Source organism: Bos indicus x Bos taurus, chromosome 21 (assembly GCF_003369695.1).
Source record: "Bos indicus x Bos taurus breed Angus x Brahman F1 hybrid chromosome 21, Bos_hybrid_MaternalHap_v2.0, whole genome shotgun sequence".
NCBI lineage: Eukaryota > Metazoa > Chordata > Mammalia > Artiodactyla > Bovidae > Bos > Bos indicus x Bos taurus.
Genome location: NC_040096.1, coordinates 6,406,085 through 6,421,356, shown reverse-complemented (window position 1 = coordinate 6,421,356; position 15,272 = coordinate 6,406,085). Strand labels below are relative to the sequence as shown.

Here is a 15,272-nt window from a genome sequence, read left to right as displayed (position 1 = left end):
CCACCCCCAGGCCACGTCCAAGGTTGGGATAACACAAGATCAGTGACAAGGCACGATGACACTGGTGACTGCTGTGCTCAGCCATAAAGAACATGCTCCCATGGGAAATCATGAATTAATCTCATTAATCTTTCCAGGAAACTTCAAGAATGTATTCTGCTGGCATCCTGGTAAATTAATTTTTCCAGTTTCTAAACCCCCAGTGTTTAAAAGTTAATCCAAACTAGATAGGGCCTAATTCACTGCTTATTAGCTAAGCCTCTTAGAAGGCCTGTTGTCTTTCTTCACACAGCAACAAAGTTTACTATTTCACACAATTCAAGAAGGACCAGAAGCAAAATCTATACTTTTCTCCTAAGTCTGTGTTCCTACCCAAGACAGAGCCTGAGTTGCCATCACCTTAAACAAACACGTGCTCCTGCATGGCAGAGCATGTTGATGAGAGATCTGGGGGTTGGGAAGAGGATTATTTTTTAGGCAAATTCAGAAATTTCTCTCTGCAGCCTTGCATGACCACTCTTGTTTCAACTTAATTTCCATCACATCCTCCCTAGCCTGGCTTTGCACATTTTATTTCCTTCATTAAAGGCAAAACAGTCTCTCAAGAGTGCCTCCAAACTAACCTTAGGGACAAAAATGCAAATATCAGCACAATTTATCATTTTGTCAGCAATCCTTGGTATCACAACCCCAAAGAGGATGGCAGCTGGTAATCACACAAATATTCCACAACACCATCCACAGGCACCCCGAGTTTCTGGTCACTGACTAGCAGCTGACGAGCACCAACTCGAGCAGAGGAAAAGTAGGAATAAAACATATTTGCTCTTGGGTTTTACTCTGTGGCCCTGCTTGGTGGTCCTCACCCGAGAAAACCCCGCTTGCAATGGCCCACAGGTGCCATTACTCATGTTTAAAACGTCGGAGGGCAGCAGTTCTCAGCGCCAGCTGAACGTTAGAACCACCTGGGGAGGTTTCAAATCGCCAGATGCCCCGGCTGCACCCCAGACCAATAGAAGTGGCTCTCTGGGGGCAGGACCAGGGTGTGACTAGTTGTTAAGGCGCCCCACGTGATACCAATGGACAGCCAGTGCTGAGAACCTCTGCCTCTGAAACAATTTTTCAGAAATGCAGAAAACCCACAGATTTAGAATGATCACCAGTCATTCACTTTGAGAGGAGATAGGGAAAAAAATGATTCACCAAGACTGACCCAAAAGGGAAGAAGCACCACCCGCAAGCCGTAGACTATCATCTTCATCAAGGGACACCGACAGGCAGCCAGCCAGGGATCTAGCACCCTGAGAAGTCCTTAAACACCGACAGGTAATCCACAGGCTGCCCAAACAGAGCCGCAGAGTACAAGAACCCTGGGTTCTCAGCCCAAACTGCTCATCAGAACCACCTTTAAAAACACACCCAAGTCACACCAGACCAATTAGATCAGGATTTGTGGGGACTGGCTAGTGCACAGCACTTTTTAAAACAATGGCTCTCACACCTAACTTGACCAGGTTTACCTGGACCCACCGCCATGGTTTCTGATTCGGGCTGGGCTGGGGATGGGTATATGAGAACACACAGTTCTAACAGGCTCCCTGGTGATGCTGGTGCTACTGGCCCAGGGGTCACACATTGAGAACCACTGTTTCCTAAGTTCCCCAGCTGACGCTGATCACTGCAGCCCAGTCAGAGGACCACTGTATAAGAAGAGCATGCTCTGGCCATGGTGTCCAGGGAAGGAATTACTGTAGCTCTGCCACCAACCTTGGACTTGACAACGATAAGCCACTGAGGTTTTTCAAGCCTCAATTTGCTCCTGGTCTATAAAATTGAGATGTAACAAAAAGAGATACTTGGTACTTTCTACAAATGCTTTTTTCAAAGAGCTAATTACACATGAAACACTGATATAAACACACATAGAAAGGAAAAGAAAGTGGCCTTATGGGCAATTAAAAAAAAATAGCTTTCAAAACACAGGAAAGCTAAGTTCTTGCTCACAGGATTTCAGTACATTTGGAGACACATCAATGGGGATGGTCTAGGGATGTGTGACAGTATCAAACAGGCACGTGCTGTGAGTCATTCACGCTGTTTCCCAGACTCACCTGTGAGGACCTTGCAGAGCTGCCCAGGTATCTGGGCCTCGGGAGAGGGGCTGGGTGTCAAGGACCATTTGCGTCTGACCAGATGCTCTTGTCCCTGGGAACTGTTGAGGGGCTGGATGAGCACCTGCTCCTGCCCAAGCTGGATGAGGCCAACCTGCCCAGAAAGAGAAAAACAGACATCAGTCATCCTCATTCACGCCCGTCCAGGACCCCAGCGGCAGAAGCTGGGAAGGCCACCCAGCTGAGGCCTGTTCCCATGCTGGGGCTGCTGCTTTGCAGGTTCCGCTGATTCACGAAGCCCAAGAATGAGCTCATGTGTGACCTGAAGCACAGGGATCAAGCGACGGAAGGCAGAGGCTGGGGCACGACAGCACCCCTTCTCTGTGTTCACTTTCAAAGGTATATTATTCTGTTGTTTGTTTTTTTTTTTTAAACTTTTTAAACTATTTTTATGTCATCCCCCGGATCATCCACTAGATCACTGAAAAAGCAAGAGAGTTCCAGAAAAACATCTATTTCTGCTTTATTGACTATGCCAAAGCCTTTGACTGTGTGGCTCACAATAAAATGTGGAAAATTCTGAAAGAGATGGGAATACCAGGCCACCTGACCTGCCTCTTGAGAAACCTGTATACAGGTCAGGAAGCAACAGTTAGAACTGGACATGGAACAACAGACTGGTTCCAAATAGGAAAAGGAGTACATCAAAGCTGCATATTGTCATCCTGCTTATTTAACTTATATGCAGAGTACATCATGAGAAACGCTGGGCTGGAAGAAGCACAAGCTGGAATCAAGATTGCTGGGAGAAATATCAATAACCTCAGATATGCAGATGACACCACCTTTATGGCAGAAAGTGAAGAAGAACTAAAGAGCCTCTTGATGAAAGTGAAAGAGGAGAGTGAAAAAGTTGGCTTAAAGCTCAACATTCAGAAAACGAAGATCATGGCATCTGGTCACATCACTTCATGGCAAATAGATGGGGAAACAGTGGAAACAGTGTCAGACTTTCTTTTTCTGGGCTCCAAAATCACTGCAGATGGTGATTGCAGCCATGAAATTAAAAGCCACTTAGTCCTTGGAAAGAAAATTATGACCAGCTTAGACAGCATATTAAAAAGCAGAGACATACTTTGCCAACAAAGGTCTATCTAGTCAAAGCTATGGTTTTTCTGGTAGTCATGTATGGATGTGAGAGCTGGACTACAAAGAAAGCTGAGCACTGAAGAATTAATGCTTTTGAACTGTGGTGTTGGAGAAGGCTCTCGAGAGTCCCTTGGATTGTAAGGAGATCCAACCAGTCCATCCTAAAGGAAATTAGTCCTGGTTGTTCATTGGAAGGACTGATGTTGAAGCTGAAACTCCAATACTTTGGCCACCTGATGCGAAAAGTTGACTCATTTGAAAAAACTGTGATGCTGGGAAAGATTGAGGGTAGGAGGAGAAGGGGATGACAGAGGATGAGATGGTTGTATGGCATCACCGACTCAATGGACATGGGTTTGGGTAGACTCCAGGAGTTGATGATAGACAGGGAGGCCTGGCGTGCTGCAGTTCATGGGGTCACAAAGAGTTGGACATGACTGAGCAACTGAACTGAAGTCACCCCCCAAAAGTCAACCTGAGCAGGTATTCCAAAAATGTTGGGAATGAATGACAATTATATCCTTAACAGGAAAAAAAAAAAGTATATATGTATATCCCTGCTACTGCTGCTAAGTCACTTCAGTTGTGTCTGACTCTGTGCGACCCCATAGACGGCAGCCCACCAGGCTCCCCCGTCCCTGGGATTCTCCAGGCAAGAACACTGGAGTGGGTTGCCATTTCCTTCTCCAATGCATGAAAGTGAACAGTGAAAGTGAAGTTGCTCAGTGTGTCCAACTCTTAGCGACCCCATGGACTGCAGCCTACCAGGCTCCTCCATCCATGGGATTTTCCAGGCAAGAGTACTAGAGTGGGTTGCCATTGCCTTCTCCAATATATATCCCTCAGTTCAGTTCAGTGCAGTTGGTCAGTCGTGTCCGACTCTTTGCCTAGGCATCACTATTTAGACTATTTAGAATCCCTACTTAGACTATTTAGAATTTTATATAGAAACTTATCCCTGGGAATTAGTAGAATCAAATAGAGAGGATGGAGTCAGATCTTAGTGTTAATAGTTTGGTGACAGGAGATTTATAGATTTTCTTCAGTATTTCAAGAGAACTTGGCAGAGTAATGAATTAGATTTAGGTTCTAATTTAAAGTACATCAGTGATTTAGACCTGTAATTTTAAAATCTTATCAGGTTCGTAAGCAGTATCAGAATGTATAAGAGAACTTAGGACTTCTTTACAAGACTATTAACTCATTATTTACAAGAACCATTTAAGTTCTTGCAAAGGATTTATTCTTTAATCAGACTACAAAAGAACTTGAAAATGAAACTGAATATGCTAAATTTCTAAACATGGTTTTAAAGGTTTAAATGTTGTCATCACCAGATTTGTAAACAGGATCAAATGTTATCCAAAGGCTCCTTAAAAAGAATTTCAAAAACTTGCTACATTATAATGAGAACGTGATTTGTAAATTGAACAAAAAACAACTTGCCGTTTTAATAAAATGACTATTAATTCTTAAAAACATGTACACAATGCAGAGAACTTTTCCCTTCATTTGGAACCAATGCTGACAGTATTAAAAGTCTGCCCTCCTTCCCAGGATACTTGCCGCTAGCTTCCCTCTGAATCATCAACAAAACGAGGTAAACCTCCCACAAGGAACCTGACTGGCTATTATCTGTGTGTGCCCGCTGGACCCTGCAGCCCACGGCCCCTGCTCTGGGTTCATGGTTGGGACCACCTTTGCCAGCACAGATTCGGGAGATAGAGCCAATCTGTCTTAGGCTGTCACGAACATCCCTGCTTCTCTCCCCCCAACCCCACACACACACTACTTTCTAAAAGCTGTAAACGCACTAAAGCAATGGTTCCCAAACTCCAGTGTGCATCAAAATCACCTGGAGGGTGTGGATGCTCACCAAGAACACTCATTTCTAACAAGTCCCCAGGTGACACTGCTGCTGTAGGCCTGAGGACCACACTTTGAGAAGCACTGGTGTCCACCACAGCTCAGCAATTCCTCCAGACTCAGGTACAAAGTTTACTCACACGAAAGGATACAGACTCCTCTACCTTCTGAAAGGATGCATCGATTCGAATCCTCTGGAAATAAATCAGATCAATTACGAAGATCGCCTACAATTTTAGTCCCCAAATCACAGGGTGAGACCATACTTACTGTTCTAAGCAGATTGCAAGGTTTCCATTTCATTAGAACTTCTGCCAAGAACAACTCAAGAGATTTTACTGCCCAAATAAAACTGTCTTAAAGTGGTACTGCATGACCTGCCGGGAAGCAGGGCTTTCTCCCCTCTCCTTTGAAGTTAAAACCTGACTCTGTTCACTGTGATACTTCAGGGAGGTGGTTGTGGGGGGCAGTGCAGATCCCCACCGGAAAGCCTCAGGGCAGAACCCTGGAGAACTGTCACTGGAAACGTTCATGATTGAAACAAAGTTGGTAGATGGGCCCCACATGGAAGGAGGCCATGCTCCCTGGAGGACATGCTCCATTCTGACAGGGTCCCAAGTCTTCCCAAAATGCTCAGACTGCGGGAGGGCAAAGCCCCCTTGTGTCTAGCACTTTCCAAGCCAGTTATCCTCCACTCAGCCCAGTGTCCAAGCTGCAGGGTAAAAGACCATTTAGCCAGTAGTTCTGATGTGACATAACACAGAGAATCTGTAAGAAAGCCTACGGGCAGGCACACATACACACACACACACACAAAACCACGGTCCCACCTCCTGGTGGAGTTTTTACCTTAGAGGGTCGTTTTCACAGGGACCACATGGTGGTTTCAATCTACTCAAGAAAGAGACTAGCAAAGCTGCTGAGACAGACATATGGGCCAGAGACCTGTACTCAACCGGGCAGCCAGGTGCCCCCAGGGCCCGGAATTTCACGCAGGCCTGTGGCCAGAACAAGCACCTGGAGGGGCCGCAGGGCATGGCCTGCCTGTCCAGAAGCCACCATGAGGAGGGACTCACCCCTGTCCTCCCCAAGCACTGCCACCGGGCACCCTGAAGCCTCACCAACACCCACTGGGTCATTGCGGGGTAAGACGTTCTGTGAAAAGCGCTGTCTCCACCACCACCACCACCCTCCCTGCCACACACACACATGCAGAGACATACATATACACACACACAAACACATACATACACAGATGCACACTCACACATACACACACATATACACACATGCCCCCCCACACACATGTGCACACACATATGCCCACATATACACACATGCATGCACACGTGCACACATACACAGAGACACATATATACATACACATACACACACATGCACACACATATACACACATGCATGCACACATATACACACATGCCCCCCACACATACACACATATGCATATACGTGCACACAAACACATATACCCACACACACGTACACACATACATACAGACATACATACACACACAGACATACACATACACACACACACAATCTCAGCATGGGAAAAACTTGTCAGCCCTTTCCCTAACCATCCTCTCCCTCCCCTTTCCCTACAAAAACCAATCCCCTTCCCTGGCACTCTATGTCCCAGCCCACTACCTGCTGTGTTAGAGGGCATGTGACACAGCCCAGTGCGTAGTTTGTGTCTTTGAGGCAGGATCAGAATTATTCCTCCTTATTTTTCCAATGTCTGCCACATAAGAGTGACTCAAGAAAAATGTGAGTGAACTGGACTGTACTGGGATGGACTCAAATGAAATGGATGGAACAGAATGAAGTGGACGGACTGGCGCAGACTAGGAGGCCCCAGCACAGCACTCCCGCAGCCCCGCGCCCACATTCCTGTCCCCGCTGCACGCTGCAGTCCCTCGGCCGGTTCTGAGAACTCCTGAGGCCCAGGCCCCACTCCAGGCCACATGAGTTAGATCTCTGGGGGTGAAACTCAGGCACTGGTATTTTTTTAAGCTCACTGGGAGACGCTGATGCAGCCAGCATCAAGAACCACTTTCCTAGCTTTCAGCTGGCTGCTGGAGAGGTGGCCACCTCCCGCATCAATCCAGGACCTGGAGGTGCCCTGGGCATGGAGCGCCTACACCAGCCTGGGCCTTCCTGATGGGGCCCTCTGCCCTGTGGCCCCAAGAGCTGAGCAGGGCTTGCATTATTCCTCTGCTTACCGTCTATGTCGAGAAGGGAGCCACTGGGAAATGCTCTTGCAAGGCTTCCCTGTTCCACAGACAGCAGTGAGGAAACGCCTCAGATCACAGTATATGCAGGAGCGCTGCAGACCCCATCTAAAGGGGACTGGACTCCCATGGCGGACAGGACTGGAAGCCCAGAGGCCTCTGGCTTTTAAGGAGACAACAATCCTCAATGAAATGAAGAGAAACCTTACATCTTCTAAGATTTGGTATCCTACTAAAGAAGTTTGTTGAAGTTGCTCAGTCGTGTGCAACTCTTTGGATTCCCATGGACTGTAGCCTACTGGGCTCCTCCGTCCACGGAATTTTCCAGGCAAGAGTACTGGTGTGGGTTGCCATTTCCTTCTCCAGGGGATCTTTCCGACCTGGGGATCAAATCCAGGTCTCCCACATTGCAGGCAGATGCTTTACCTTTAAAGAAGTTTGCGGCAAATAAAATGTACAGGTGTAACCTGATATTACAAAAGTTCTGAGTGGTTCCCTTTCAGTTCCCTTTGTTCTGGAAGCTGGCTTTGAGGGGTTTCAGTGCTGCTTTAAGAGAGCATTATAATCTGGGTATTATTAACCCCACCCAATCCCCTGAAGCAGGACTAGCTCTCCCTGCAGCTGAAAAAATGAGTGAAGGTCAGAAAGGTTTGTAACTTCCTAACATTAGTGAGACTTCTTTGCATAACATGAAAAATGCGTTTAAGAAACTCTGTTTCATGCATGTTCTGGAACCATCTGACGCTCTTCCCTCTGTCTGAGGGGACCTGCCTAGTGACTGGTGACCTCACTGTCCTACAAAGGCCACACGGGGACTTCAGCACCCAGGGAGCCTTCGAAGCCTCTCCTTTTCAGGAGGCCACGGCTTCTGGGTTCACTGGACTGGGCCTTCAACGGCCTCCTCCCTGTGGATGGGTGAGTGTAGGTGGCTGGAGAGGAGGGAGCAAGTCTGCTCCCAAGAAGGAAAAACAGTCCTGGGGCTGCAGGCCCTGCTACACTGGCCTCAGACTTTTGGGAGGCCTCAGCGGAATCTGGGGGGGCCTCAAACCTGTCCCAGAAGGAGCATCCCCGATACAGCACAGGCATGAGGGGCCTCCCAACCTCCACAAGGAGCCCCCCTTTCAGGGTCATGTTGCTGCCTCTGCAAACGTCAATTGCCTGAACACAGATTCTTGGTCTTGACTCCAAAGTCGGCCTCCCCATTTACAGCACTAGACAGTCACAGACCCCCTCCTTCAGACCCCTCTCCTGTAGTTTTCCTCTCTGTCTCCACAACCCAAGCCTTGAGGCCCATCACCTCGCCCTTCCAAACGCCCCCTGCTCCTGTCCTCCCCACAATGCTCTCCCCAGGGACTTCCCGGTTAGTAGCCAGAAATGCCCCCTCATGGCCTCCAGGCCGGTGATCCTCAAAATGGTTCCCAACCAGCAGCAGCACCTGAGAACCTGTCAGAGCTCAAGCTCTCGGGTCCACCGCCAGATGGACTGGATCAGAAACCTGGGGGGTGGGGCCGAGCAATCCAGGTAGCAAATGCTGCCAGGAACTCTGATGCCAGCTCAGGGCTGAGAACCACTCATAAAGGATGAACCCCTCCCTACCCCCACCCTACAGGCTTAAGAGCATGCTCCTTCCCCTGCCAACCTTCCGAGACAGGGCCCCATACCCCACTTCTCTCTGAGGCTCACTGGGAGCCTACTGGAGGGTCCTACACACGGCAGGTATATGATAATGATCTGCTCATTTAGTCAACAGCCTTGACTGGTTGGCTGATCTATAAATGGAAAAGTCTGGAAACAGCCTGTGGGGCAAGAGAAGAAATGTGTTTCTAATGCCTTAACATGCCAGGCTCTAGCTAACTGATTTCAGACTTTATCTTACTTCCTTCTCTCGACAGCCACGCAAAGCCGATGCTATTTACCCTTGTGTGACTTCAGACAGGGGCATTCAAAGGACATAAGCGACTTGCTCAAGATCACAGCCCGGAAAAGTCTTATTTCCGAAAGAACATGGGTGTGACGGTGCACCTGTGAGCCCGTATGTGGAAACACACACGGGGAAGGTGCTGACTCTGAGTGGTTCCCCAGGACGTACTGGCTGCAAAAACATCTCCTGTTGCACATATCCAAGGTCAAGGAGCTGCAGTATCTCCAATTCAGGAAATAAGCTTCAAGAATGCTGTCAAAGAAGACATCTTCAGTCATCATCCCATCTTGTACTTCTTTTTTAACAGGTTGCCAACTAAATACAAAGTTCAGGTATACACGTGTATACCTGTGGCAGATTCATGTTGATATATGGCAAAACCAATACAATATTGTAAAGTTAAAAAATAAAATAAAAAAAAATACAAAGTTAAGATGGGAAAATCTAGCTACGTACCCTAGGTAAGTAACTAGACAGGCTTAGGTATCCGAGGTTACAGTCAAGGGCAGCCTGATGCTCACAAGCGGTGGGTACAGAGTTACCATCAAGCAGAGTGAGCATCCTCCCAGAGGAGCTGGTGGGAGGCCTTAGAATTCTATGCTCCAGGTTCTCCTCTTCAATTTCTCCGCATCCCAAATCTCACAACTGTCTTTTCCCTCCTTGCTTTCCTTAACATTCACCCAAGTGATCCTTTTTACAAAGCTTTAAAAAATGTGTTTTGCATTTTCCAAATACATTTATGTTGTGCATGATAAATTCTTCAGTAACATTAGCTGCTGAAAGACTAAGGACTGCGTGCCTTCCCCACACCCGTATCAATACCATGATGCAGGATAACGTGCATAAAGGATAAGGTCTCTTTGCTCCCTTCCCAATGGCCTCCACACCACACAGCTTTTGCCAAGACTGCTTCCTACTCAGCTATAGTGATCAAGTGATGCTGCATTTAAAAGCTGAGCAATTTTGTGGGCAATGAAAAGCGAGTTGGGCAACTCTAAAGGGAGAGGCAGCAACCTCCCAAACTGGCCCCTTCATCACTGATATCACGCTGCCCTCTTGAGAGCATGGGCCCCCAACTCTTCTAAGCCACCTGCTGACTGCCTGGCTGACCTCACTTCCACCCTGTTCTTATCTGGACCACAATTCTTCCCCTATGGAAATGGTGAGCACTCTCCTAAAAGCTCCTGAGCAGACTGGAAGGAGGAGCTATGGGAACTAAGAGTGTGGGGAGCAGCACGGGCGAGGGGCTCCCGCCCCGGCCCTGCACTGTGGTCGGGCACTGGGCAGACAGAGCCCCTGCCCCGTGGTTGGGCACAGACAGAGCCAGGCTGGGTGGCCCATGAGGCCAGTGAGCAGCCTGAGTGACAGAGACATAAGCCAGCATCTCTCGGAGCATGGATGTGACTCCAGAGAAGGTGTCCTGGGACCACCCCTGACCTTCTATTCCTCCTGGGTGGCCTGGAGAAAGGGCCATGCCCCAGAGCTCCTGGGTGTCCCGTGTGGCCCCAGCATCTCGCCCACAGGGCACCCCCTCAGGCCACATGCTAACAGGCAGGCATGTTCCGGCCAAGGACTTCCCTGACCTGGTGCTTGTGACGCAGAAGGGCCCCTGTTCAGCAGACCAGACGCTCTGCCTGCCTGCCCTCCTCTCCTCTCACTTGGGGATGAGGACGGCCCCTCCATCCTCTTCTTTCCGACAGGCAGCACTGAGAGTCTTTTCTGAGACGGAAACTCGCTGTCTCTGGGGTTCCACCTCCACTGCCTGCTCTGGTGAATCTTAACCCGAAGTTTCTTCAGATTCCGCCAGCCTTCCATGATCTGGTCCCATTCACACAAGGCAGCTGATCCAAACTCACATAAATCCTCTGGGAGGGAAAATACCTTCTTCATATGCCCAGAGTTCATCGCTTTGAAGTCAAATACAGTTAGAGAAACTTCCCAAAACCTATGTTATGTCTGAGGACTTCTCTGAAATGTAAATAAAACGAAGATGCATAAATGTAAAACAATTAATACTTGAGCCCATGGTCTCTGAAGATCCAAAACATGCAGCTTGCACAGCTTTTCAAGGTAAGACAGAGAAGGGAAACACCATAGACCCCCACCTCTGCCCGCTGTCAAAAGGCGGGGTTCCAAGGGTGGAGAGCAAAACGGAGTGTGAGATTTACTTCCCCTGCCCCCATGCACAATTAAGGAATGATCTATTCTAATCACGCATCTCCTTCAAACAGGTGTCAAATGTCTCCGGAGACAGCTCAGGGAGCAGAGGCTGCACACGCCTCCCTGCAGGCAACGCTCCTCATTAGGCCGTTCCGGAGACGTGAGATGCAGCAGGTTTAATTCATACTCAACACCGGAATAAAATTTTATCGAACACATACATGTCCACCTGTCTCTTTACCTTCTTACGGCTGCTTCTGCACTCAAAGAGCAGTGTTGAGTAGTTGGGACAGAGACCATACGGCCTGCAAAGCCTGCAGTATTTACTACTTGGTCCTTTGCAGAAAGTTTGCCAGCCCTGCTCAACATGATTCTTCAGACACAACGAGCCTTTGGAATGCTCCCAGCTGTGGGCACCAAAACTCACCTACTGGGCATTATTCCTTTCCCCATACCTCATGGTTGAACCTGTCCTCAAAAACACACAACACCCGAGCGAGATCTCTGTGGGGCTTCTACCATGGTCCAGAGGGGCTAACACAACGTTACCAGCCCAGCGGAACTGTCTTAGGCACACTGAGTACCAAAATCAAAGTAAGGTGGGGTGTGCCTACATTCCTGCTGCTTTCTTTTCTAGAGGAGCAGGACCACTCTGCCACCAAAGAGGTCCACTCCAAGTCACCCGGCAGTCTCTGAACCCGTGCCCTTCCTCTATAGGGTGTATTAGAAAGAAGTGTCCAATGTCCAGCTTACATCTATGGGATGCACAAAGCAGATGAAACCACAGAAATACGAATTTTAAATCTAAAGTCTTAGAGGTGCCCCCACCGCAGCTGGCACATGCTTAACGCAGCCTCTTTGCCTTGTTCCTTTATCTAAAGCACAGCGCCCTCACATGGTGCTGAAGGGAAGGGCAGTCCTGCTGAAAACCTGGAGGACAGAAGGGAACTCTCACAGCTCAGAGCCATGTGTGAAAGGGCCCAGCATTCACTCCGGGAGGATTTTAAATCAGTGTTATCCAGATATCCACTCTCAGATCCTTCGCAGATAGCGCCTCTCTGGAAACTTTACACCAAGAAGTATAAACTCTGACCTCTACAGAAACTCACTAAACCGCAGCAAATGGGATTCAGATGTTTCCATGTTCAGTACAGTGATGTGACCTAGACTTTAAACACTTTGGCAAAAACAGGAAAAATGATGTGGGCCTTCCAGTCCCTCCCAGAACATGATACAGCCTTGACCCGAGTCCTTCAGTGATCTGAGCCTTTCTCACCCCTGCTTAAGCCTCCTCACCCACAGCTCAGACTCCCCGCTGCTGTTCCACACTAGCTCCTACCAGGCTCCTCCACAGTCCCTTTTCCTCATTTAACCAAAGATGTCAATTTCTCCAGTCCAGCAAATGGAGATCATATTCTTATCAGAACTCAAAAAATCCTACAAGGGGAACTGGTGACGGCCAAGTTTAGAATTACTACCTAAGGTCCCCTACACTGCCGGGAAGGGAGCAGTCTTACATAAAGACTCTGACCCTCAGGGTTTCTGACCTCTGTGGCAGATTTGTGTCAACTTGTTGCACGCTATGTGGGTAAGGGTGAGAGAATTCTAGATGGTGGAGTGAGAGAAGGTGGAAGTGGGGAAAGCAGTTTCCTGTGCCAGGAAAGGACAGACACAAAAGAGTATCAGAAACCACTTCCCCAGAAGATAGAGAAGCGTGCTCTGCACCCATCCCAGGCTCTGCCGGGTGGGGGCAGCCCATCTGCCAGCCATCTGTGCTCCTTGGGGGCATGATGAGAAGCTGAGAAGTGTTGTTTGGGCACCAATGTAACCAAGTGAGCCAGTGTGAGCAAAGGCAGGGCAGAGGTGCCAAGGACTTCCTCCCTCCCTCCGAGCACTCCACAGGTGCGGAAACCGAAGCAGTGGTGGGTAAGGGCAGATTACTGCCACACCCAGAGAGCTTCCAGGGACAGAGAGAGGGGCTTATAACCAAGGTCAGCATTCCTCAGGCCTAGCTGAGGGTAGGTGCCAACAAATGCCTGCTTGCAGCATAAGGTAAAAATATTAGGGACACCTTCTCTTTCCTGGCTCCCATGTTTTAACTAAGAAGAGTAGGTTAGCGGCCTGTCTGGAGACCCCTCCAAATATCCTTTCCTGAGTAAAGACTCAAAATTACAGAAAGGAGGCCAATGCTTGACTCGATCCCCAATTCAAGAACAAGCGAACATACAGATCGGTGTTCCCCGTGACACACACACAGCACACCTGTGCAGAAGCAAACGGGGCTCTCTCTACATCCCAGCCAGGTGCACTTCTCAGTCTAGGGGCCTGGCGGATTTCATCTGGGCAGGACCTATGCTCCCTGGGCAGGCTGCGGCTATCTTGCGGTGCACCCCCACGTCGGTGCTGGCCTGACTCACCTCTGAATTTGCAGAACTGACAGCGCTGGGTAATGAGATGACTCCCCTTTCTTGCCCTCTGCTCCTAGACCCTCTGGAAGGTTGGGGGTGCTCCCTCCTGCCAGCGGCAGAGCACATCGGAGGCCCCACCGCCATCCCAGCCCTCCCCGGAGACCTCCCTTCACCCCCACCCTTGGCGCCCGGACAGATCGCCAGGCAGACCCGGAGGTGGCAAGAGCTGTACCAGGCCGCCGGCGGCGCCGCAGGCGCTGAGCGAGACGAGGGATCCGGGGTGGCCGAGCACGCTGCCGGAGTAGAAGCACAGCTCGGCTGACCGTCCATGGCGCCCGCCTGCGCCGGCCTCCTCCACCTCGAAGCCGCCGGACAGGAAGCGCAGGTCGCGGCGCAGCTGCAGGTACAGGTCGCGCCCGAAGGCCGGCAGGTGCAACAGCAGGGCGCGCTCCCCCAGCCTGGCGCGCGGGGCTGCGGGGGGCGCGCGGGGCCGTCGGCGCCTGCGGGGCCCGGGGGCGCCGGGCAGGGGCGGCAGGTGCACGTCTTCCAGGCGCACCCGCCGCGGGAGCACCACCTCCACGTCGGCGGCCGCGTCGCCGACAGCTGCGGGGAGAGACGAGACGCGTCAGCGCGGCGGGGCCCGCCCTCCCGCCCGCCTGCCGCTCGCGGGGGCCAGCGCCGGGCATCCAGCGCCAGCGCGGTCCCGAGACGGCGCCCTCGTCCCGTCCCTCGCCCGGGCACCTCCGCGCCGGCCAGCGCCGCCGCCTGGGCCCCGCGCCACTCCGGACGCGGCCGCCCGGGCCCCTCCGGGGACGCGGCGCCCGGGGGAGCCGGACCCCCGGCGGCCGCCCGGAGCCGAATCCTCCCGCCGCGGCCCGCGCCCCCTCGACCCCGCGACTGTCAGCGGCCGGCCGCCGCGATGCGGCGGCGCAAGCAGGCGGAGGCCGCCGGGGAGGGCAGGCGGAGGGTGGCCGCGGGAGGCGCGGGCTAAGGGGCGGCGGGAGCGGGGCGCTACCTGTGCCCGGGTCCAGTCCCCAGAGCAGCAGCAGCAGCAGGGGTAGGGCCAGGGGGGGCAGCAGGGCGCCGTCACACATGGTCCTCGGGAGCAGGCGCCCCCCGCGCGGCCGCTGCGGAGCAGGAGCGCGCGAGGCGGCGGCGCCAGCCGGAGTGAGGCTCCCCAGCCTTCGGAAAAAGTAATTAGCGCTGCGGACAAACCCAACGTGGTAAATCGCAAGCCCCGCCTTCTTCTCGGGAGGCGGGCAACGATTGGACTCCCGCTTTCTCCCGCCCCGCCTTCCCCTCGCCGATTGGCTGGGACGGACCTGACCCAGAGTGCGTAGTTAGGTTGTAAGCACTTTCTTACACGTGGTTTCTGGGCAGTTGCGGGAATGGGGCACCAGGTGGC

General features: G+C 51.1%; 1 protein-coding gene across 3 annotated transcripts in view; it reads right to left on the bottom strand.

Annotated features, from left to right (window-relative positions):
* The window catches only part of ADAMTS17 (ADAM metallopeptidase with thrombospondin type 1 motif 17), a 406,748-nt gene extending 391,708 nt beyond the window's left edge, over window positions 1-15,040 (bottom strand). For all 3 annotated transcript variants that reach the window (XM_027520979.1, XM_027520980.1, XM_027520981.1), the window contains exons 1-3: window positions 14,883-15,040; window positions 14,100-14,470; window positions 2,112-2,265 (exon numbers count right to left, since the gene is read on the bottom strand). In XM_027520979.1, the coding sequence (XP_027376780.1) occupies window positions 2,112-2,265; window positions 14,100-14,470; window positions 14,883-14,961 (604 nt within the window). In that variant the 5' untranslated portion in view covers window positions 14,962-15,040. The remainder of the gene's footprint in view (window positions 1-2,111; window positions 2,266-14,099; window positions 14,471-14,882) is intronic.
* Between the last annotated feature and the right edge of the window lie 232 nt (window positions 15,041-15,272).